The 23,479-nt window shown below is 38.8% G+C and overlaps 1 protein-coding gene across 12 annotated transcripts; it reads left to right on the top strand.

Moving 5' to 3' along the window:
* The first annotated feature begins 12,749 nt into the window (after positions 1-12,749).
* Positions 12,750-23,236, top strand: LOC146706347 (uncharacterized). 12 transcript variants are annotated; one of them, XM_085464473.1, is made up of 10 exons: positions 12,751-13,109; positions 14,327-14,487; positions 15,150-15,311; positions 15,564-15,672; positions 15,778-15,897; positions 16,040-16,201; positions 20,022-20,135; positions 20,862-21,019; positions 21,450-21,504; positions 22,458-23,236. In XM_085464473.1, the coding sequence occupies exons 1-3, from the start codon at positions 13,056-13,058 to the stop codon at positions 15,304-15,306; spliced, it is 372 nt and encodes a 123-aa protein (XP_085320599.1). In that variant the 5' UTR covers positions 12,751-13,055; the 3' UTR covers positions 15,307-15,311; positions 15,564-15,672; positions 15,778-15,897; positions 16,040-16,201; positions 20,022-20,135; positions 20,862-21,019; positions 21,450-21,504; positions 22,458-23,236. The 12 variants fall into 12 exon arrangements, 10 of the variants coding, with proteins under 10 accessions (XP_085320600.1, XP_085320599.1, XP_085320592.1 ...); XM_085464466.1 differs by having other exon boundaries at positions 21,447-21,504; positions 22,458-23,233; XM_085464470.1 differs by lacking the exon at positions 22,458-23,236 and adding an exon at positions 20,329-20,637 and having other exon boundaries at positions 21,447-22,021.
* Positions 23,237-23,479: the final 243 nt, after the last annotated feature.

The raw sequence follows: 23,479 nt of genomic DNA, 5'->3' as shown, positions 1-23,479 counted from the left end.
ACCTTGAGTTCTATAAGATAAAGCCATAAACATGTGTATCCGAGTCTTCTATCAAAAGTTACAGCTATTTATATGAAGTTGTACAAAAACGCTTTATTTCGCCAAGACAGTGCGTTTCTCACTGTTACATGCATTTGAATGGGGAACTCGACCGAAACAAAGTATAGGTTTTCATTATGTGTATAACTTGAAAATCCTAGCTCAAACAGCTGCAAATCCTGTTTTCCCAGCACGGGGACCTTGAGTTCTATAAGATAAAGCCATAAACATGTGTATCCGAGTCTTCTATCAAAAGTTACAGCTATTTATATGAAGTTGTACAAAAACGCTTTCTTTCGCCAAGACAGTGCGTTTCTCACTGTAACATGCATTTGAATGGGGAACTCGACCGAAACAAAGTATAGGTTTTCATTATGTGTATAACTTGAAAATCCTAGCTCAAACGGCTGCAAATCCTGTTTGCCCAGCACGGAGACCTTGAGTTCTATAAGATAAAGCCATAAACATGTGTATCCGAGTCTTCTATCAAAAGTTACAGCTATTTATATGAAGTTGTACAAAAACGCTTTCTTTCGCCAAGACAGTGCGTTTCTCACTGTAACATGCATTTGAATGGGGAACTCGACCGAAACAAAGTATAGGTTTTCATTATGTGTATAACTTGAAAATCCTAGCTCAAACAGCTGCAAATCCTGTTTTCCCAGCACGGGGACCTTGAGTTCTATAAGATAAAGCCATAAACATGTTTGTCTGAGTCTTCTATCAAAAGTTACAGCTATTTATATGAAGTTGTACAAAAACGCTTTCTTTTGCCAAGACAGTGCGTTTCTCACTGTTACATGCATTTGAATGGGGAACTCGACCGAAACAAAGTATAGGTTTTCATTATGTGTATAACTTGAAAATCTTAGCTCAAACAGCTGCAAATCCTGTTTTCCCAGCACGGGGACCTTGAGTTCTATAAGATAAAGCCATAAACATGTATATCCGAGTCTTCTATCAAAAGTTACAGCTATTTATATGAAGTTGTACAAAAACGCTTTATTTCGCCAAGACAATGCGTTTCTCACTGTTACATGCATTTGAATGGGGAACTCGACCGAAACAAAGTATAGGTTTTCATTATGTGTATAACTTGAAAATCTTAGCTCAAACAGCTGCAAATCCTGTTTTCCCAGCACGGGGACCTTGAGTTCTATAAGATAAAGCCATAAACATGTTTGTCTGAGTCTTCTACCAAAAGTTACAGCTATTTATATGAAGTTGTACAAAAACGCTTTATTTCGCCAAGACAATGCGTTTCTCATTGTTACATGCATTTGAATGGGGAACTCGACCGAAACAAAGTATAGGTTTTCATTATGTGTATAACTTGATAATCTTAGCTCAAACAGCTGCAAATCCTGTTTTCCCAGCACAGGGAGCTTGAGTTCTATAAGATAAAGCCATGAACATGTGTTTCTGAGTCTTCCATCAAAAGTTACAGCTATTTATAGGAAGTTGTACAAAAACGCTTTCTTTCGCCAAGACAGTGCGTTTCTCACTGTTACATGCATTTGAATGGGGAACTCGACCGAAACAAAGTATAGGTTTTCATTATGTGTATAACTTGGAAATCTTAGCTCAAACAGCTGCAAAACCTGTTCTGTTTTCCCAGCACAGGGAGCTTGAGTTCTATAAGATAAAGCCATGAACATGTGTTTCTGAGTCTTCCATCAAAAGATACAGCTATTTATATGAAGTTGTACAAAAACGCTTTATTTCGCCAAGACAGTGCGTTTCTCACTGTTACATGCATTTGAATGGGGAACTCGACCGAAACAAAGTATAGGTTTTCATTATGTGTATAACTTGAAAATCCTAGCTCAAACAGCTGCAAATCCTGTTTTCCCAGCACGGGGACCTTGAGTTCTATAAGATAAAGCCATAAACATGTGTATCCGAGTCTTCTATCAAAAGTTACAGCTATTTATATGAAGTTGTACAAAAACGCTTTCTTTCGCCAAGACAGTGCGTTTCTCACTGTAACATGCATTTGAATGGGGAACTCGACCGAAACAAAGTATAGGTTTTCATTATGTGTATAACTTGAAAATCCTAGCTCAAACGGCTGCAAATCCTGTTTGCCCAGCACGGAGACCTTGAGTTCTATAAGATAAAGCCATAAACATGTGTATCCGAGTCTTCTATCAAAAGTTACAGCTATTTATATGAAGTGGTACAAAAACGCTTTCTTTCGCCAAGACAGTGCGTTTCTCACTGTAACATGCATTTGAATGGGGAACTCGACCGAAACAAAGTATAGGTTTTCATTATGTGTATAACTTGAAAATCCTAGCTCAAACAGCTGCAAATCCTGTTTTCCCAGCACGGGGATCTTGAGTTCTATAAGATAAAGCCATGAACATGTGTTTCTGAGTCTTCCATGAAAAGTTACAGCTATTTATATGAAGTTGTACAAAAACGCTTTCTTTCGCCAAGACAGTGCGTTTCTCACTGTTACATGCATTTGAATGGGGAACTCGACCGAAACAAAGTATAGGTTTTCATTATGTGTATAACTTGGAAATCTTAGCTCAAACAGCTGCAAATCCTGTTTTCCCAGCACGGGGACCTTGAGTTCTATAAGATAAAGCCATAAACATGTATATCCGAGTCTTCTATCAAAAGTTACAGCTATTTATATGAAGTTGTACAAAAACGCTTTCTTTCGCCAAGACAGTGCGTTTCTCACTGTTACATGCATTTGAATGGGGAACTCGACCGAAACAAACTATAGGTTTTCATTATGTGTATAACTTGGAAATCTTAGCTCAAACAGCTGCAAAACCTGTTCTGTTTTCCCAGCACAGGGAGCTTGAGTTCTATAAGATAAAGCCATGAACATGTGTTTCTGAGTCTTCCATCAAAAGTTACAGCTATTTATAGGAAGTTGTACAAAAACGCTTTCTTTCGCCAAGACAGTGCGTTTCTCATCTCACTGTTACATGCATTTGAATGGGAAACTCGCCCGAAACAAAGTATAGGTTTTCATTATGTGTATAACTTGGAAATCTTAGCTCAAACAGCTGCAAATCCTGTTTTCCCAGCACGGGGACCTTGAGTTCTATAAGATAAAGCCATAAACATGTGTATCCGAGTCTTCTATCAAAAGTTACAGCTTTTTATATGAAGTTGTACAAAAACGCTTTCTTTCGCCAAGACAGTGCGTTTCTCACTGTTACATGCATTTGAATGGGGAACTCGACCGAAACAAAGTATAGGTTTTCATTATGTGTATAGCTTGGAAATCTTAGCTCAAACAGCTGCAAAACCTGTTCTGTTTTCCCAGCACAGGGACCTTGAGTTCTATAAGATAAAGCCATAAACATGTTTGTCTGAGTCTTTCATCAAAAGTTACAGCGATTTATATGAAGTTGTACAAAAACGCTTTCTTTCGCCAAGACAGTGCCTTTCTCACTGTTACATGCATTTGAATGGGGAACTCGACCGAAACAAAGTATAGGTTTTCATTATGTGTTTAACTTGAAAATCTTAGCTCAAACAGCTGCAAATCCTGTTTTCCCAGCACAGGGAACTTGAGTTCTATAAGATAAAGCCATGAACATGTGTTTCTGAGTCTTCCATCAAAAGTTACAGCTATTTATATGAAGTTGTACAAAAACGCTTTCTTTCGCCAAGACAGTGCGTTTCTCACTGTTACATGCATTTGAATGGGGAACTCGACCGAAACAAAGTATAGGTTTTCATTATGTGTATAACTTGAAAATCTTAGCTCAAACAGCTGCAAATCCTGTTTGCCCAGCACGGGGACCTTGAGTTCTATAAGATAAAGCCATAAACATGTGTATCCGAGTCTTCTATCAAAAGTTACAGCTATTTATATGAAGTTGTTCAAAAACGCTTTCTTTCGCCAAGACAGTGAGTTTCTCACTGTTACATGCATTTGAATGTGAAACTCGCCCGAAACAAAGTATAGGTTTTCATTATGTGTATAACTTGGAAATCTTAGCTCAAACAGCTGCAAAACCTGTTCTGTTTTCCCAGCACAGGGACCTTGAGTTCTATAAGATAAAGCCATGAACATGTGTTTCTGAGTCTTCCATCAAAAGTTACAGCTATTTATAGGAAGTTGTACAAAAACGCTTTCTTTCGCCAAGACAGTGCGTTTCTCACTGTTACATGCATTTGAATGGGGAACTCGACCGAAACAAAGTATAGGTTTTCATTATGTGAATAACTTGGAAATCTTAGCTCAAACAGCTGCAAATCCTGTTTTCCCAGCACGGGGACCTTGAGTTCTATAAGATAAAGCCATAAACATGTGTATCCGAGTCTTCTATCAAAAGTTACAGCTATTTATATGAAGTTGTACAAAAACGCTTTCTTTCGCCAAGACAGTGCGTTTCTCACTGTAACATGCATTTGAATGGGGAACTCGCCCGAAACAAAGTATAGGTTTTCATTATGTGTATAACCTGAAAATCCTAGCTCAAACAGCTGCAAATCCTGTTTTCCCAGCACGGGGACCTTGAGTTCTATAAGATAAAGCCATAAACATGTTTGTCTGAGTCTTTCATCAAAAGTTACAGCTATTTATAGGAAGTTGTACAAAAACGCTTTCTTTCGCCAAGACAGTGCGTTTCTCACTGTTACATGCATTTGAATGGGGAACTCGACCGAAACAAAGTATAGGTTTTCATTATGTGTTTAACTTGAAAATCTTAGCTCAAACAGCTGCAAATCCTGTTTTCCCAGCACAGGGACCTTGAGTTCTATAAGATAAAGCCATGAACATGTGTTTCTGAGTCTTCCATCAAAAGTTACAGCTATTTATATGAAGTTGTACAAAAACGCTTTCTTTCGCCAAGACAGTGCGTTTCTCACTGTTACATGCATTTGAATGGGGAACTCGACCGAAACAAAGTATAGGTTTTCATTATGTGTATAACTTGAAAATCCTAGCTCAAACAGCTGCAAATCCTGTTTTCCCAGCACGGGGACCTTGAGTTCTATAAGATAAAGCCATAAACATGTATATCCGAGTCTTCTATCAAAAGTTACAGCTATTTATATGAAGTTGTACAAAAACGCTTTATTTCGCCAAGACAATGCGTTTCTCACTGTTACATGCATTTGAATGGGGAACTCGACCGAAACAAAGTATAGGTTTTCATTATGTGTATAACTTGAAAATCTTAGCTCAAACAGCTGCAAATCCTGTTTTCCCAGCACGGGGACCTTGAGTTCTATAAGATAAAGCCATAAACATGTTTGTCTGAGTCTTCTACCAAAAGTTACAGCTATTTATATGAAGTTGTACAAAAACGCTTTATTTCGCCAAGACAATGCGTTTCTCACTGTTACATGCATTTGAATGGGGAACTCGACCGAAACAAAGTATAGGTTTTCATTATGTGTATAACTTGAAAATCTTAGCTCAAACAGCTGCAAATCCTGTTTTCCCAGCACAGGGAGCTTGAGTTCTATAAGATAAAGCCATGAACATGTGTTTCTGAGTCTTCCATCAAAAGTTACAGCTATTTATAGGAAGTTGTACAAAAACGCTTTCTTTCGCCAAGACAGTGCGTTTCTCACTGTTACATGCATTTGAATGGGGAACGCGACCGAAACAAAGTATAGGTTTTCATTATGTGTATAACTTGGAAATCTTAGCTCAAACAGCTGCAAAACCTGTTCTGTTTTCCCAGCACAGGGAGCTTGAGTTCTATAAGATAAAGCCATGAACATGTGTTTCTGAGTCTTCCATCAAAAGTTACAGCTATTTATATGAAGTTGTACAAAAACGCTTTCTTTCGCCAAGACAGTGCGTTTCTCACTGTTACATGCATTTGAATGGGGAACTCGACCGAAACAAACTATAGGTTTTCATTATGTGTATAACTTGGAAATCTTAGCTCAAACAGCTGCAAAACCTGTTCTGTTTTCCCAGCACAGGGAGCTTGAGTTCTATAAGATAAAGCCATAAACATGTTTGTCTGAGTCTTTCATCAAAAGTTACAGCGATTTATATGAAGTTGTACAAAAACGCTTTCTTTCGCCAAGACAGTGCCTTTCTCACTGTTACATGCATTTGAATGGGAAACTCGCCCGAAACAAAGTATAGGTTTTCATTATGTGTATAACTTGAAAATCTTAGCTCAAACAGCTGCAAATCCTGTTTTCCCAGCACGGGGACCTTGAGTTCTATAAGATAAAGCCATAAACATGTGTATCCGAGTCTTCTATCAAAAGTTACAGCTATTTATATGAAGTTGTACAAAAACGCTTTCTTTCGCCAAGACAGTGCGTTTCTCACTGTAACATGCATTTGAATGGGGAACTCGCCCGAAACAAAGTATAGGTTTTCATTATGTGTATAACCTGAAAATCCTAGCTCAAACAGCTGCAAATCCTGTTTTCCCAGCACGGGGACCTTGAGTTCTATAAGATAAAGCCATAAACATGTTTGTCTGAGTCTTTCATCAAAAGTTACAGCTATTTATAGGAAGTTGTACAAAAACGCTTTCTTTCGCCAAGACAGTGCGTTTCTCACTGTTACATGCATTTGAATGGGGAACTCGACCGAAACAAAGTATAGGTTTTCATTATGTGTTTAACTTGAAAATCTTAGCTCAAACAGCTGCAAATCCTGTTTTCCCAGCACAGGGACCTTGAGTTCTATAAGATAAAGCCATGAACATGTGTTTCTGAGTCTTCCATCAAAAGTTACAGCTATTTATATGAAGTTGTACAAAAACGCTTTCTTTCGCCAAGACAGTGCGTTTCTCACTGTTACATGCATTTGAATGGGGAACTCGACCGAAACAAAGTATAGGTTTTCATTATGTGTATAACTTGAAAATCTTAGCTCAAACAGCTGCAAATCCTGTTTTCCCAGCACGGGGACCTTGAGTTCTATAAGATAAAGCCATAAACATGTTTGTCTGAGTCTTCTATCAAAAGTTACAGCTATTTATATGAAGTTGTTCAAAAACGCTTTCTTTCGCCAAGACAGTGAGTTTCTCACTGTTACATGCATTTGAATGGGAAACTCGACCGAAACAAAGTATAGGTTTTCATTATGTGTATAACTTGGAAATCTTAGCTCAAACAGCTGCAAAACCTGTTCTGTTTTCCCAGCACAGGGACCTTGAGTTGCCCAGCACGAGGATATTGAGTTCTATAAGATAAAGCCATGAACATGTGTTTCTGAGTCTTCCATCAAAAGTTACAGCTATTTATATGAAGTTGTACAAAAACGCTTTCTTTCGCCAAGACAGTGCGTTTCTCACTGTTACATGCATTTGAATGGGGAACTCGACCGAAACAAAGTATAGGTTTTCATTATGTGTATAACTTGAAAATCTTAGCTCAAACAGCTGCAAATCCTGTTTTCCCAGCACGGGGACCTTGAGTTCTATAAGATAAAGCCATAAACATGTGTATCCGAGTCTTCTATCAAAAGTTACAGCTATTTATATGAAGTTGTACAAAAACGCTTTCTTTCGCCAAGACAGTGCGTTTCTCACTGTTACATGCATTTGAATGGGGAACTCGACCGAAACAAAGTATAGGTTTTCATTATGTGTATAACTTGGAAATCTTAGCTCAAACAGCTGCAAAACCTGTTTTCCCAGCACGGGGACCTTGAGTTCTATAAGATAAAGCCATAAACATGTTTGTCTGAGTCTTTCATCAAAAGTTACAGCTATTTATATGAAGTTGTACAAAAACGCTTTCTTTCGCCAAGACAGTGCGTTTCTCACTGTTACATGCATTTGAATGGGGAACTCGACCGAAACAAAGTATAGGTTTTCATTATGTGTATAACTTGGAAATCTTAGCTCAAACAGCTGCAAAACCTGTTTTCCCAGCACGGGGACCTTGAGTTCTATAAGATAAAGCCATAAACATGTTTGTCTGAGTCTTTCATCAAAAGTTACAGCTATTATTTATATGAAGTTGTACAAAAACGCTTTCTTTCGCCAAGACAGTGCGTTTCTCACTGTTACATGCATTTGAATGGGGAACTCGACCGAAACAAAGTATAGGTTTTCATTATGTGTATAACTTGAAAATCTTAGCTCAAACAGCTGCAAATCCTGTTTTCCCAGCACGGGGACCTTGAGTTCTATAAGATAAAGCCATAAACATGTGTATCTGAGTCTTCTATCAAAAGTTACAGCTATTTATATGAAGTTGTACAAAAACGCTTTCTTTCGCCAAGACAGTGCGTTTCTCACTGTTACATGCATTTGAATGGGGAACTCGACCGAAACAAAGTATAGGTTTTCATTATGTGTATAACTTGGAAATCTTAGCTCAAACAGCTGCAAAACCTGTTTTCCCAGCACGGGGACCTTGAGTTCTATAAGATAAAGCCATAAACATGTTTGTCTGAGTCTTTCATCAAAAGTTACAGCTATTTATATGAAGTTGTACAAAAACGCTTTCTTTCGCCAAGACAGTGCGTTTCTCACTGTTACATGCATTTGAATGGGGAACTCGACCGAAACAAAGTATAGGTTTTCATTATGTGTTTAACTTGAAAATCTTAGCTCAAACAGCTGCAAATCCTGTTTTCCCAGCACAGGGACCTTGAGTTCTATAAGATAAAGCCATGAACATGTGTTTCTGAGTCTTCCATCAAAAGTTACAGCTATTTATATGAAGTTGTACAAAAACGCTTTCTTTCGCCAAGACAGTGCGTTTCTCACTGTTACATGCATTTGAATGGGAAACTCGCCCGAAACAAAGTATAGGTTTTCATTATGTGTATAACTTGGAAATCTTAGCTCAAACAGCTGCAAATCCTGTTTTCCCAGCACGGGGACCTTGAGTTCTATAAGATAAAGCCATAAACATGTGTATCCGAGTCTTCTATCAAAAGTTACAGCTATTTATATGAAGTTGTACAAAAACGCTTTCTTTCGCCAAGACAGTGCGTTTCTCACTGTTACATGCATTTGAATGGGGAACTCGACCGAAACAAAGTATAGGTTTTCATTATGTGTATAACTTGGAAATCTTAGCTCAAACAGCTGCAAATCCTGTTTGCCCAGCACGGGGACCTTGAGTTCTATAAGATAAAGCCATAAACATGTGTATCCGCGTCTTCTATCAAAAGTTACAGCTATTTATATGAAGTTGTTCAAAAACGCTTTCTTTCGCCAAGACAGTGAGTTTCTCACTGTTACATGCATTTGAATAGGAAACTCGACCGAAACAAAGTATAGGTTTTCATTATGTGTATAACTTGGAAATCTTAGCTCAAACAGCTGCAAATCCTGTTTTCCCAGCACGGGGACCTTGAGTTCTATAAGATAAAGCCATAAACATGTTTGTCTGAGTCTTTCATCAAAAGTTACAGCTATTTATATGAAGTTGTACAAAAACGCTTTTTTTCGCCAAGACAGTGCGTTTCTCACTGTTACATGCATTTGAATGGGGAACTCGACCGAAACAAAGTATAGGTTTTTATTATGTGAATAACTTGAAAATCTTAGCTCAAACGGCTGCAAAACCTGTTTGCCCAGCACGGGGACCTTGAGTTCTATAATATAAAGCCATAAACATGTGTATCCGAGTCTTCTATCAAAAGTTACAGCTATTTATAATAATGGATACTTTATTGATCCCCATGGGGAAATTGGGGATAAAGCCATAAACATGTTTGTCTGAGTCTTCTATGAAAAGTTACAGCGATTTATATGAAGTTGTTCAAAAACGCTTTATTTCGCCAAGACAATGCGTTTCTCACTGTTACATGCATTTGAATGGGGAACTCGCCCGAAACAAAGTATAGGTTTTCATTATGTGAATAATTTTAAAATCTTAGCTCAAACGGCTGCAAAACCTGTTTTCCCAGCACTGGGACATGTGTATCCGAGTCTTCTATCAAAAGTTACAGCTATTTATATGAAGTTGTACAAAAACGCTTTCTTTCGCCAAGACAGTGCGTTTCTCACTGTTACATGCATTTGAATGGGGAACTCGACCGAAACAAAGTATAGGTTTTCATTATGTGTATAACTTGGAAATCTTAGCTCACACAGCTGCAAAACCTGTTTGCCCAGCACGGGGATATTGAATTCTATAAGATAAAACCATAAATACATAAATCTGAGCCTTCTATCAAAAGTTACAGCTGTCTTCGTGAAGCTGTACAAAAACACTATTTCGCCGAGACAGTGCGTTTCTGACTATTACATGCATTTGAATGCAGTTCTCGCACGAAACAAAGTATAGGTTTTCATTATGTGAATAACTCGAAAATCTTAGCTCAAGCCTGTTTGCTCAACACGGGGATACTGAATATTATAAGATAAAGCCATAACTACATAAATCTGAATCTTCTATCAAAAGTTACAGCTAACTTCATGAAGTTGTACAAAAAGGCTTTATTTTGCAAAGATAGTGCGTTTCTGACTATTACATGCGAGACATGTGTCTCTTTACTGTGTTTAAGACACTTTACAGGTCCCTCCCCTAATGAAGAGTAGTGAGCAGCTGATTGGACCATGGAACAGGTGACCACGTTCAAAAAGCCGCTCTGACAGCTCCAGAGGGGAGAGAGGGAGAGAGTGTGTGCAACGAGCGAGTAGCCTGACAGCCGTCGCGGTCCTGACCATGGTTTTCCCAGCCTTGTGTATTTGTGTGAGGGTGAATTGTAAAAGCCGCTCCTAGTGCATTAGCTGAGAGCTTAGGCACTCGTGGGCTGAAGCGGAAGGGGTGAGCTGCCTTTTCTTTTGGAATCGTTTTCTCCTGTTTTCTTGGTCAGGGAGCGAGGGATAGCTCTGTCATTTGTTTGTTCTTTTTCTTTCCTAGGGTTTAGTTAGTCTTTTCTGGTGGGTCTTAGTTGGTTTTGTTTATTATTTTGGCCTGGGCTCACCCTGGAGCTATGCTTCTTGTCCTTAAATAAAATCACCTTTTTTTACTCACAACTGGTTTGGATGTTTGGCTTGGGAACCAGGGCGGGGATTTGTATCTCTCTCCTCCAACCTTATGTGCGTCCCTACACGCCTAGATTAGGGGCGTAACATAAATGGAGTTCTCACACGAAACAAAGTATAGCTTTTTATTTTGTGAATAACTTAAAAATCTTAGCTCACATAGCTTTAAAACTGTTTGCTCAATGGGGATATTGAATTCTATAAGATAAAGCCATAAATACGTATATCTGAGTTTCCTATCAAAAGTTACAGCTGTCTTCATGAAGTTGTAAACCCTTTATTTCGCCGAGACAGTGCGTTTCTGACTTTTACATGCATTTGAATGGAGTTCTCGCACGAAACAAAGTATAGGCTTTCATTTTTTCAATAACTGGAAGCTCTTGGCTCAAACAGCTGCAAAACCTGTTTCCCCAGCACGGAGATGCTGAATTGTATAAGGCAAAGCCATATTGATGTGTGTCTGAGCCTTCTATCAAAAGTTACAGGTAACTTCAAGCTGTACAAAAACACAAAAACACAAAAGTTACAGCTGTCTTGAATGAAAGCATTATAGCAGCTTACCTCGATCATGTGGTAGAACAGACACATGGGCCACCTACGTGTCCTTCTACGGCAGGAGTAGTTGCCACAAACCTGCAAAACAAAAAGAAATGATCAGGTGACATGAACAGATTAATACAGCCATAAGCAAGAGATTCTTCCTGCCTGTGGGCGTCAAACTGGACCCCCCCCCCCCCCCCCCCCCTCCTTACTGTAACTATCAAAACTATCATAGTCTAAAACTATCATCTCATATCAAAACTATTATAATCACATTATCTGACTTTATCAGTTATAACAATGAGAAACGGTAAACAATTTGGCAAATAAATTACTTATAATTGTGCTTACCTGGTCCAAATGATCCACAGTCCCTTTGCATTTGTTATAATCCAGGATGATGTGGGGCTTTCTCTTCCCAGAGTCCTGGACTTGTAGCTCACGGTGCCTGGTGCTCAATAAGACAACCTTTTTTCTTTGCTCAAATCTTTTTTTTTTTTTTTTGACATGGTAGCATGAAACAGAAGAGCCCTGTCTCCCCATTTCACAGGCTTGTTGTCGTTTCATGTTGAGACCTGTACAGGCCAGCCAGCATCACAAGCCCCATGTAAGCCTGCAACTCCTCATCTATGTCCTTCCAGTCTTTTACTGACCTGTTGCCCCTGCAGGTTGGTGAAATGCAGGATTAACTGCATAATGTCCTCTGCAAAAAAAAGATGGAAAGTGCTCACAGGGCTGCTGATCCTATACGAATTGCATAATGGGTTGGTCCTGGGGTTAAAATGGGGGGAGGAAAAAATGGCAGGACCTCTTCGTGTGTGGGTTGCCACATGATTTCTCCATTTTTAGATCTCTACTGGCCATCCTCCAGTCTTGTCTCTTCCTCCTGCTTCCTCCTTCTCCTTCTCCTCCTCCGCACATGAGCTGCAAAGCTCCTCGTGCCTGGCAAAAATTCTTCTTCGCTGTCAGAAGTATCTCCACTGCTTGTGGAGAGTGCAAAACTGCAGCAACAGCCTCCTCTAAACTGAGTGCACGCTTCATTGTGTCTGTGCAGAAATGACCACTCAGACCAGGCTGCAAAGTATTCTCATAGACTTCAAAGGTGCACCTGAATAAACATGCTATACCATACATCCAATAAGAGAGAGGAGGCACACTTTTGATCAAGAAAAAACATAAGCGCACGCCTTTGATCTCTCTCTCTTTCTCTCTCTCTCTCTCTCTCTCTCTCTCTCTCTCTCTCTCTCTCTCTCTCACACACACACACACACACACACATAATACCATTTTATGGTGGTTAGCTGTTTTATTGTCATGCATTTTACAAGGTAAGATAACCATGTCCTGCATTCAAAACCACTGAAAATGTCTATGGTGGTGCTGTGCCTAATATTGTGCTGGTGTATGCTGGGTAATCGCACAGCTAGCGACTGGGTGACTTTATTCACCCGCTTCGGCTGTTATCAGTCCATATCCCCTAGATATGGACCATCTCCTGCTAGATTGTTCAGAAGGTTGTTATCATCCATCCAGATGGAGGATCACTAACAGGAGCGTGGGATGACTCCAGAATCCACTCTGGCTGCAATCCGGTGGATACAGCAGTGTGTACAGGTAAGACCGTTTAAACGGACAGCATTTATAGAATGACTATTAAAAGTCAGACCAGCGAGTGTCAATAATGTTAATGTGGTTATGTTAGTAATACACCGAGTGCTAATATAACAGCTTTAAGATGCATTTGTAGATGTTATTACGTGTTTTACCGTCTTTATGGTGCTAGCTTAAAGTTACGGTGTAAACGTTAGCTTATATTGGAGTAAAGCTGTTACTGTTTAAACGATGTTAGCACAGAAATATTAGCTTCTGTCATGACTGACGAAGTTACTAGTTAATAAAGTTTCCAGTAAAGTGTTTAATCGCAGCCACAGACTGACAGCAAATATCTCGATTAGCTTCAGTGCATCTGTAATAAATATGTGCAAGTTTCAGTGCTTCGTTTAAACTGTATGATACTTATACTGACCCAGGGTCAGTGTAAAATACAATCCTAGCTGTGTGAACAAAGCCTGGCTCCTTTAATCCTGCATGAAAAACCTCAGGATGCAGGCTATTATTACTCTTTCCTGCTGGCACACCTGTCACACCTGAGAGTCAGCTAGAAACTTACAGTGACGTGGACATCATGCAAAGACTGCCAGACTCTGTAATACTGCAAATGATCAGTGACTCAAGTTAACACTAAACTTTAAACGGTACCTCTGTGTCTCTGTGTGCTGAACATTTAGGATTGAGTCAGGCTGCATCTGTGTTAGTCCTCTGACAGACTGGTGACCTGTCCAGGTGTGCTCTACCTATGACTACTGGGACAGGCTCTAGCTCCTGTAATAGAAATTTTATGTTATTCTCATTTAAAGCATTTAAGTGCTTATGCATATGCTTAGTTGTGACACTGTTATAGACTGTTCAATGAAAGTTTCTAAAACTAGATGAACTTACTTCAGCAGTTTGAGAAAACAACTCCCTTTACAGGTGCTGATAACGTCAAGGGCACAAAACAGCATAACCATTGATCCGTTAGGTTTCATAGCGAGACACGTGAAGTGGCAGAGCTGACATGACTGAACTGTGATGTTTGATGTGTGTTTGCTCTCCTGTGCACAGTAATAAATAGCATGATCACAGCTCTTTCTGTGTTGCAGACTTTATTAAAAAAATTCCATGACATCTACTATAACTGAACCAACCTGGTGCTCTTCATTTATGGAGGCTGTTGAGTCTGAATGTTGGATGTTGTGTATCTCGTGTTCTCTGGGCTTTGTTGTCCTCAGTCTTTTTGCAGGATCAGAAAACAAAACCGGGAGGCGCGTAAATGTTTCTTCTCCATGATGTTTCTTCAAATGTTTCTTCTGGATGATGATATGACCGTGACACGGGATGCCACCTTTGGTCTTGTGACGAAGCAAAGCTCAGGAAGAAGTGTGATTAAATGGTACCCACATGTTGAGAAGGATGTACAGGGCACCTGCAGCCAAATCCAAGCTTCAGCTTAGTTGTAGTTGCAGAATGCTATAGGACTGAGACATCTAAGGCATCAAATGTTTGATTAAACGGATGAAAAAGAGAAGTTTTTTCCCTATAATTATCACTTCTTAAAATCTGTAGCAACTTCAAGTCTGTCAGCATGCTGAGCATGCTCAAAATGTGACAATATATTTTTGTTCAATATTTAATTTCTTTCAGTTGCAATTGTTAAATGAAAAAATATATATTCTTATAATTTTTTATTAATCCTTTATTTATCCAGGTAAAAAATCTCATTGAGATTAAAAATCTCATTTCCAAGAGAGACCTGGCATCATAGCAACAAAAGTCACACACCACATAGGTATACAACATTTAAATTTAGCAAACGAATTTATCAAAAAAAACCCCACATATATCTGTATTAGTTTTAGTAAATTAATTTGACACCTGTATTGAAAATACCATATTGTATTCATACAGAATCAGTATGGTATCATTGTTTGTCTGTTCACTGATTGTTGAAGCTAAGAGCTACTTTGATCTGTTTAGATCTAAAGTATCCAAAGTTGAGTTCTAATGTTTCTTCACCCCTGTGTGTGTGATATGTGATTTCCTACATGCTGGCAGGGCAGAGCAGCAGTTTGTGCTCACAGATGGTGACGGTGTGGAGAGACGGTGGTATTTCCTCAGAAGAACCAGCAGAGTCACAAAGGACACCAGTCCATCTCACCACCTTGACTTGCTGACTGATGTTCGTCTGCACTGCACAGAGGAAATCAACTGACCGAGGTTTGTCCAGTGACGTGTTATGAAATGTATATTTGTTTTATGCTTACAGATATGTTTTTCTTGACAGAGGCTCTGCAGAGGTTAGACAAAGCAGAGAAAACATGTGCTTTACATTTTACTGTGATTTATTGAGATATTTGTTGCCTGATGTTCAGCAGGAATGGAGAAATAGAATCAAAGGGAGATGTTTTTCCTGTTTTTGTAATGATGTAAGTAAATCTTCAATATTATTTATTTGCTTGGTTATATTAGGAGCGTTTCTGAGTGAGGGGGAGAGGAGTCATCATCCAGGTAAAGTGACGTGGATCAGTGGATACACTTGTCTCCCCTTTAAAGGAGACGATCCAAGTCATCCTTAAATGTTAGCGCTTTCAAATACACAAACATTTTTAAAGGACAAAAATGAACATCCAACTTTGACTGTAATACAAAATAAATCTTTGCATGTGTGTTTTCAAACTCTCAGATGGGCAGTATATCAGTCTTGGACTGTCTAACCTGCCGGAGCAGCACTGAATGACCACCGCACGAGCATGTTCCTGCAACATTCAGCATCTGATCCTTCATCTGTGTGCTTCTGCTTTTGGTAAGTAGAGTTACCCAACTCCAGTAACTCTAAACACATGCCATCCATTTCTAACGGCCTGGTTACTTCCTGTCAGTTACTTTAGAAACCATGTGGTCACCTGACCTAACACTGTTTCTTCTTCTTCCCCTTAATGTTGAAGTGTCAAATGTCAAACAGCTGGAGAGGAAACTACACCAGTGTACTGGGATGTTTCAGCAACATGTGCCAGATGCTGTTCCTTCATGGTGACATCACCAGAGGCAGTCCCGCCCACCTCAGGACCCATTGATTATGATGATCTGATCCATCAAACCCCCAGCAGGTGAACTTTATTCATGACATAACACCGCAACAATGTAAAAAATTAAACAGCAACAGTCTAAATGTAAAGTGCATTCTAAAGTCCTCTTCAATAAATTGTATGCAAAGAGTCATTCAGGTCACTACAGAACCCAGAGTCTTCATCATTAAATCTCTGGTTGCTTCATTTTTTCTATCCTATATCAGATATTTTAAAGGTTAGCTTAGGTAAAGTTCCATTCTCATGGTGAGGCAAAGTGCTTTATGTGTGTGTGTGCGTGTCATGAACGGCTATAAAAGGCCTATAATTAAAGAACAAAGTGGGGTTTGAGTTCGAGTTGCGGCAGACTGTCACTACTTGTAAATGGAACGCAGCCTTCCTACGGCGGACAGCTAATAACAGGAATCGGACGCGGTCCAGCCAAGTCCACAGCAACCACCATAGCAACCGCCTAGCATGACCTTAAAAACATATTCTGTCTTCATAACTATCAAAATCGTGAAATGATTTGCAAAGTGTGAAAGTGTTACAGCTGCAGAGAGCTATGGCGGTATCTATGGAAGCTGTTTACATAGCTAATAATATACGATGTAACCATGGAGACAGTCAGTCACTTGAGCTAGCGGTGCATGTTTACTACAGTGAATAAGGTGATTGAGTGCACAGCGTCCACACTCTGCAGGGGGTAAAGACATTACTTCAATATTGTTTTATATTGATATATATTAGCCTTCTGTTGACCATCACCTCAGGTTCACCATTACAGTTTCAGATTACAGATGCACACTGTCTAAACACATTCAAAAACTCATGTCTCAGAAATAAGCACAGCTGTTCATGTTTGTCATTAGAGTTTCATTTGTAAGAAAATTATGAACTTCATATTGTGCATTAAATAAAAGAACATTTCACAACTCTGAGTCAACAGAAACAGGTAACAGAAATGTCTCTAATGTGTACAGTGTAGTGTAAGCATTAAAAGATCATAAAGGAAAAACTAACATTTATGTGAAACTAATTGTAATAAAAAATGAGCAGGTGCTTTATAGATTTAAAAGAAAGAATCTGAAAACAACACTTTTTTGGTCTAAGTGATCAAAGTAGAAAACAGAACTGATGTTCAAGCACAAACCGTAGCTGCACTAATATTACACATCTCGATCGTTGTACTGAACAGACATGTTGCTTTTAAAACCACATGCAGTGTGTGACCATGACTGTTCACTGAGACCATGAACGCCACTTCGCTGAAGCATTCTTCTTCTTCTTCTTGCCATTAAATTGGAAGCAGAAGCAGCACGAGCTGATTTGATCTACTGAAAGGAAAAAGCAGAACATCTGAGTTGAAACCAGTCAGCTGAAATCATTAAGACAGGAACAAATTCAATGCAGTGTCTCAAGTGGCTTAGCCTGTTACAACTGTTGATACAAGCTAAATACGGTTAACACACAGTGTCAGGGAGCTCCAGTGTGGGAACTAGTGGCTTTAGGTTTGTAGTCATTTAACTTTCATCCATTCATTCATTTAATTCAGGAGGAAGAAATGCCAGGTTGGTGCAGGCTGGTTACATGCATTTGGTCCCATGCTGTCTTTAATTAAATGACTTGGTTCATTTTATGGCTGGGCTGTATGTGGGGTTATATCATGTTATTTGGGCAGGAGTACCTGTCCCCTGTTAGACTTAGAAAGTTTCTCCATAAGTAGAGTTTCTAACTCTTCTAGCACATCTGTGGCTGACAGCTTTTTGGTGGCTCTTTTTACCCCACACTGGTTGTGAGTGTGTAAATAGCCCCACTAGTTATTTTGGGTTGCAGTTAACTAGGGAGGAAGGGGTGGGTATGCCATGATTAGGTGAATAACAATTATATGTGATACATAAATTTCACAATGCATGCATATATCTCTATCAATTAAACCTGGCCTGAGGGCTGCCATTTTTTACATTCAGTTATTTCTCTTAGAAATGTTGGAACTAAATAATGAATGTGTTACAGTTAAAGTGAAACACTGGTCAGTGTAAATGGCTCATTGGGACACAGAAACCTTTAAATTAAACCTGATATCTAGTGTCAAACAATATCAAAGCTGTAAAAGATGTTTACATTCAGAATTTATAAAACTATGATTGTAAATAAATTCAAACAAGTGAGCTTTTCTCTTTGTGCTGAATATCAACACTGTGGTTTCTTAGACTGTAAGCTTTACTTTAGTGCAACCAGTTGCAGAAGCTGCCACTCCAAATGTCTTTTGATAACAAGAAAAAAATACCTTTTCAGTACACGGCCTGAAGTTCTTCTCCGAAATCTTCTGCAATCGGCTTTGTCTGCAGCTCGAATGTGTCGTGTAACGATGTTGAATAGCCGTCGTTATCCCTCTGCTTTGAGCCTTTTATCAAAAGTTACAGCTAACTTCATGAAGTTGGACAAAAAGGCTTCATTTCGCCAAGACAGTGCGTTTCTGACTATTACATGCATTTGAATGGAGTTCTTGCACGAAACAAAGTATAAGTTTTCATTATGTGAATAACTTGTATTTTACACTGACCCTGGGTCAGTATCAACTTCATGAAGACAGCTGTAACTTTTGATAGAGGACTCACACACACACATATTTATGGCTTTGCCTTATAGAATTCAGCATCTCCGTGCTGAGGAAATAGGTTTTGCAGCTGTTTGAGCTAAGATTTTCAAGTTATTCACAAATTGAAAACCTATACTTTGTGTCGGGCGAGAACTCCATTCAAATGCATGTAATAGCGAGAAACGCACTAACGTGGTGAAATAAAGCGTTTTTCCATAAACTTCATAAAGACAGCTGTAAATTTTGAGAGAAGACTCACACACACATTGGGGGGATATTGAAGTCTATAAGATAAAGCCATGAATATGTTTGTCTGAGTCTTCTATCAAAAGTTACAGCAAGCTCTATGAAGTTGATGAGAAACGCTTTACTTCGCCAAGACAGTGCGTTTCTCACTGTTACATGCATTTGAATTTAGTTCTTGCCCGACACAAAGTATAGGTTTTAATTTGTGAATAACTTGAAAATCTTAGCTCAAACAGCTGCAAAACCTATTTCCTGAGCACTGAGATGCTGAATTCTATAAGGCAAAGCCATAAATATGTGTGTGTGATTCTTCTATCAACAGTTACAGCTGTCTTCTTGAAGTTGATACTGACCCACGGTCAGTGTAAAATACAATCCTAGCTGTGTGAACAAAGCTTGGCTCCTTTAATCCTGCATGACAAACCTCAGGATGCAGGTTATTATTACTCTTTCCTGCTGGCACACCTGAGAGTCAGCTAGAAACTTACAGTGACGTGGACATCATGCAAAGACTGCCAGACTCTGTAATACTGTGAATGATCAGTGACTCAAGTTAACACTAAACTTTAAACAGTACCTCTGTGTCTCTGTGTGCTGAACATTTAGGATTGAGTCTGCATTGACTTTATTTATTGAGACTTTAATGTGCTAAAAGCAGGTTGAAGACAGCTCAGAAACATTTGAAGATTAAAATTTAGCATTATGGCTGCTGGTGGTTTGTAAAGCCTATACTCAGCTGTAGTTTTTGTTACTAATTTATGTTTGTTGTTGTTTAACACAGATTTCAGAAGAGCAAATATGCTTAATAGTTTAACTAGATTTCATTTGTCAGTGTGGGACTGCTGAGTCACCTGAAGAACTCATTTCATTCATTCTCCACATGATGTTCATATACAGAAATGTTTCACAGGAACTGGTTCCTCCCAAACTGTGAACTAGTGTGTTTCCATAGATTATCTCTGTATGAATGTACTTTTAAATGAAGGCAAGTGTTTGTCCTTTTTTGTTCCTCAGTTACAGTACGTGATATCTTGATATCAGGCGGTCAACACTGGGGGAAGACAAGAAGCAGACGTACTTCCAAGAGGGAGCTGCAGTGAGGACACAGCCAGGTCACTGAGGTCAGAGGTCAGAATCTGAAACAGCTCAGGTTTATATTTTAGGGGTTATAAAAAATCAAAATGTATTTATGAAGAAACCTTTAAATAATAGTCATAATTATGATTATTATAAGAAATATCAAACATTTAAGTGGATTTTCTGTTACACATATTGTATTAGCCCTGCAATAAACTGGCAGCCTGTCTTTGTCCTGTATCAGCTGGGATAGGCTTCATCCTCCCGCAACCCTGAATTGGATACATTGTATTCCAATTATGTAATCTGATCATTTACAAACTCAAGGTATCTAATCAAAATGTAAGTAATAATTATAAAATGGGAAAGCAGAAATAAGTGTGACATAAATGTAAATGTGTTAGCTGACATAGAGGACAGCTACATGTAGTCTGAAAAACCTTTGTTGTCAAGTTTGCAGGTATATCAGCACGAGACATTCTTACATAGAAGAGTCTGTTAAAGTCTCTAACTCAGCGAAGCATTATTGGTCCCGTCTGTTTGGATAAATATAGTAAGTTGATGTTTGTCCATTTATTGACACATTTTCTTAAGTGCTTATCCAGTTCAGGATCACAGTGGAGCTGCAGCTGGATATGTTCATTAAATAAACCTTACAAAAGTTAACAATAAACCTGCATCCATGTACGTTGTTGTCCACAGGATAAGAAAATCAAACTGGAACACTGTGGAACATGTTAATAAATGTTTGTGTGTTTATGCCTGTGTCTTTCACAGGAGGCGCTGGAAGGTTTCCCTAATAGTTCCTGGTGAATCAAAGCAGAACCATAAAGGTTGCTGGATTGCATGATGGCCTTACCCCTGAGCAGTCATCCTGTTAAAGGAGGAACCAGTTAGAAGCTGTTTTCAAAGTAGCTGAGCAGATTTCATCTCAAGTAAGCGATTAACTGTTTGTTCATCTGTTCTGCCACTTAAAGAGCATTTAAGGACGTCTTTTGAGTGTCCAGCTGAATTAATTCTACTGGCTCTCATGGTCATTTGTTATTATAGACATATTTTTCATGTTCATCCAGCTATTTAGTAAATTCTATCTATTTAGTAAAATCCGTCAGCTATAAAATGTAATATAAATATAAAAAATATCTAAATATCTCCTGCACTTTATATTTTAATGATGTAAGTCTGTTATCGTGTTACATTAGCATTCCTCACATATCAATGAGATGCTGTACAGTACAATCCTACTGATGCAGCAGAGGGATAACGACGGCTATTCAACATCGTTACACGACACATTCGAGCTGCATGACACAGACAAAGTGACTAAATCATCTTTTTTATGGTTTATTGTCTTCAAACCAGCAGACAAAGCCGATTGCAGAAGATTTCGGAGAAGAACTTCAGGCCGTGTACTGAAAAGGTATTTTTTTCTTGTTATCAAAAGACATTTGGAGTGGCAGCTTCTGCAACTGGTTGCACTAAAGTAAAGCTTACAGTCTAAGAAACCACAGTGTTGATATTCAGCACAAAGAGAAAAGCTCACTTGTTTGAATTTATTTACAATCATAGTTTTATAAATTCTGAATGTAAACATCTTTTACAGCTTTGATATTGTTTGACACTAGATATCAGGTTTAATTTAAAGGTTTCTGTGTCCCAATGAGCCATTTACACTGACCAGTGTTTCACTTTAACTGTAACACATTCATTATTTAGTTCCAACATTTCTAAGAGAAATAACTGAATGTAAAAAATGGCAGCCCTCAGGCCAGGTTTAATTGATAGAGATATATGCATGCATTGTGAAATTTATGTATCACATACAATTGTTATTCACCTAATCATGGCATACCCACCCCTTCCTCCCTAGTTAACTGCAACCCAAAATAACTAGTGGGGCTATTTACACACTCACAACCAGTGTGGGGTAAAAAGAGCCACCAAAAAGCTGTCAGCCACAGATGTGCTAGAAGAGTTAGAAACTCTACTTATGGAGAAACTTTCTAAGTCTAACAGGGGACAGGTACTCCTGCCCAAATAACATGATATAACCCCACATACAGCCCAGCCATAAAATGAACCAAGTCATTTAATTAAAGACAGCATGGGACCAAATGCATGTAACCAGCCTGCACCAACCTGGCATTTCTTCCTCCTGAATTAAATGAATGAATGGATGAAAGTTAAATGACTACAAACCTAAAGCCACTAGTTCCCACACTGGAGCTCCCTGACACTGTGTGTTAACCGTATTTAGCTTGTATCAACAGTTGTAACAGGCTAAGCCACTTGAGACACTGCATTGAATTTGTTCCTGTCTTAATGATTTCAGCTGACTGGTTTCAACTCAGATGTTCTGCTTTTTCCTTTCAGTAGATCAAATCAGCTCGTGCTGCTTCTGCTTCCAATTTAATGGCAAGAAGAAGAAGAAGAATGCTTCAGCGAAGTGGCGTTCATGGTCTCAGTGAACAGTCATGGTCACACACTGCATGTGGTTTTAAAAGCAACATGTCTGTTCAGTACAACGATCGAGATGTGTAATATTAGTGCAGCTACGGTTTGTTCTTGAACATCAGTTCTGTTTTCTACTTTGATCACTTAGACCAAAAAAGTGTGGTTTTCAGATTCTTTCTTTTAAATCTATAAAGCACCTGCTCATTTTTTATTACAATTAGTTTCACATAAATGTTAGTTTTTCCTTTATGATCTTTTAATGCTTACACTACACTGTACACATTAGAGACATTTCTGTTACCTGTTTCTGTTGACTCAGAGTTGTGAAATGTTCTTTTATTTAATGCACAATATGAAGTTCATAATTTTCTTACAAATAAAACTCTAATGACAAACATGAACAGCTGTGCTTATTTCTGAGACATGAGTTTTTGAATGTGTTTAGACAGTGTGCATCTGTAATCTGAAACTGTAATGGTGAACCTGAGGTGATGGTCAACAGAAGGCTAATATATATCAATATAAAACAATATTGAAGTAATGTCTTTACCCCCTGCAGAGTGTGGACGCTGTGCACTCAATCACCTTATTCACTGTAGTAAACATGCACCGCTAGCTCAAGTGACTGACTGTCTCCATGGTTACATCGTATATTATTAGCTATGTAAACAGCTTCCATAGATACCGCCATAGCTCTCTGCAGCTGTAACACTTTCACACTTTGCAAATCATTTCACGATTTTGATAGTTATGAAGACAGAATATGTTTTTAAGGTCATGCTAGGCGGTTGCTATGGTGGTTGCTGTGGACTTGGCTGGACCGCGTCCGATTCCTGTTATTAGCTGTCCGCCGTAGGAAGGCTGCGTTCCATTTACAAGTAGTGACAGTCTGCCGCAACTCGAACTCAAACCCCACTTTGTTCTTTAATTATAGGCCTTTT

This window comes from Copadichromis virginalis, linkage group LG7 (genome assembly GCF_057382275.1).
Source record: "Copadichromis virginalis isolate Kocher_CV1m ecotype Utaka linkage group LG7, C_Virginalis_male_GT1.1, whole genome shotgun sequence".
NCBI lineage: Eukaryota > Metazoa > Chordata > Actinopteri > Cichliformes > Cichlidae > Copadichromis > Copadichromis virginalis.
Note: the sequence above shows the minus strand (reverse complement) of the source record. Positions and strands in the feature narration are given on the sequence as shown.

Bases quoted from the DNA above. Each gene is read 5' to 3' on its own strand.
- LOC146706347 (XM_085464473.1), top strand. From the start codon at position 13,056: ATGACTCCAGAATCCACTCTGGCTGCAATCCGGTGGATACAGCAGTGT. The intron at 13,110-14,326 runs GTAAGACCGTTT...TGTTGTCCTCAG, and splicing joins GGATACAGCAGTGTGTACAG to TCTTTTTGCAGGATCAGAAA. The intron at 14,488-15,149 runs GTACCCACATGT...ACATGCTGGCAG, and splicing joins GGAAGAAGTGTGATTAAATG to GGCAGAGCAGCAGTTTGTGC.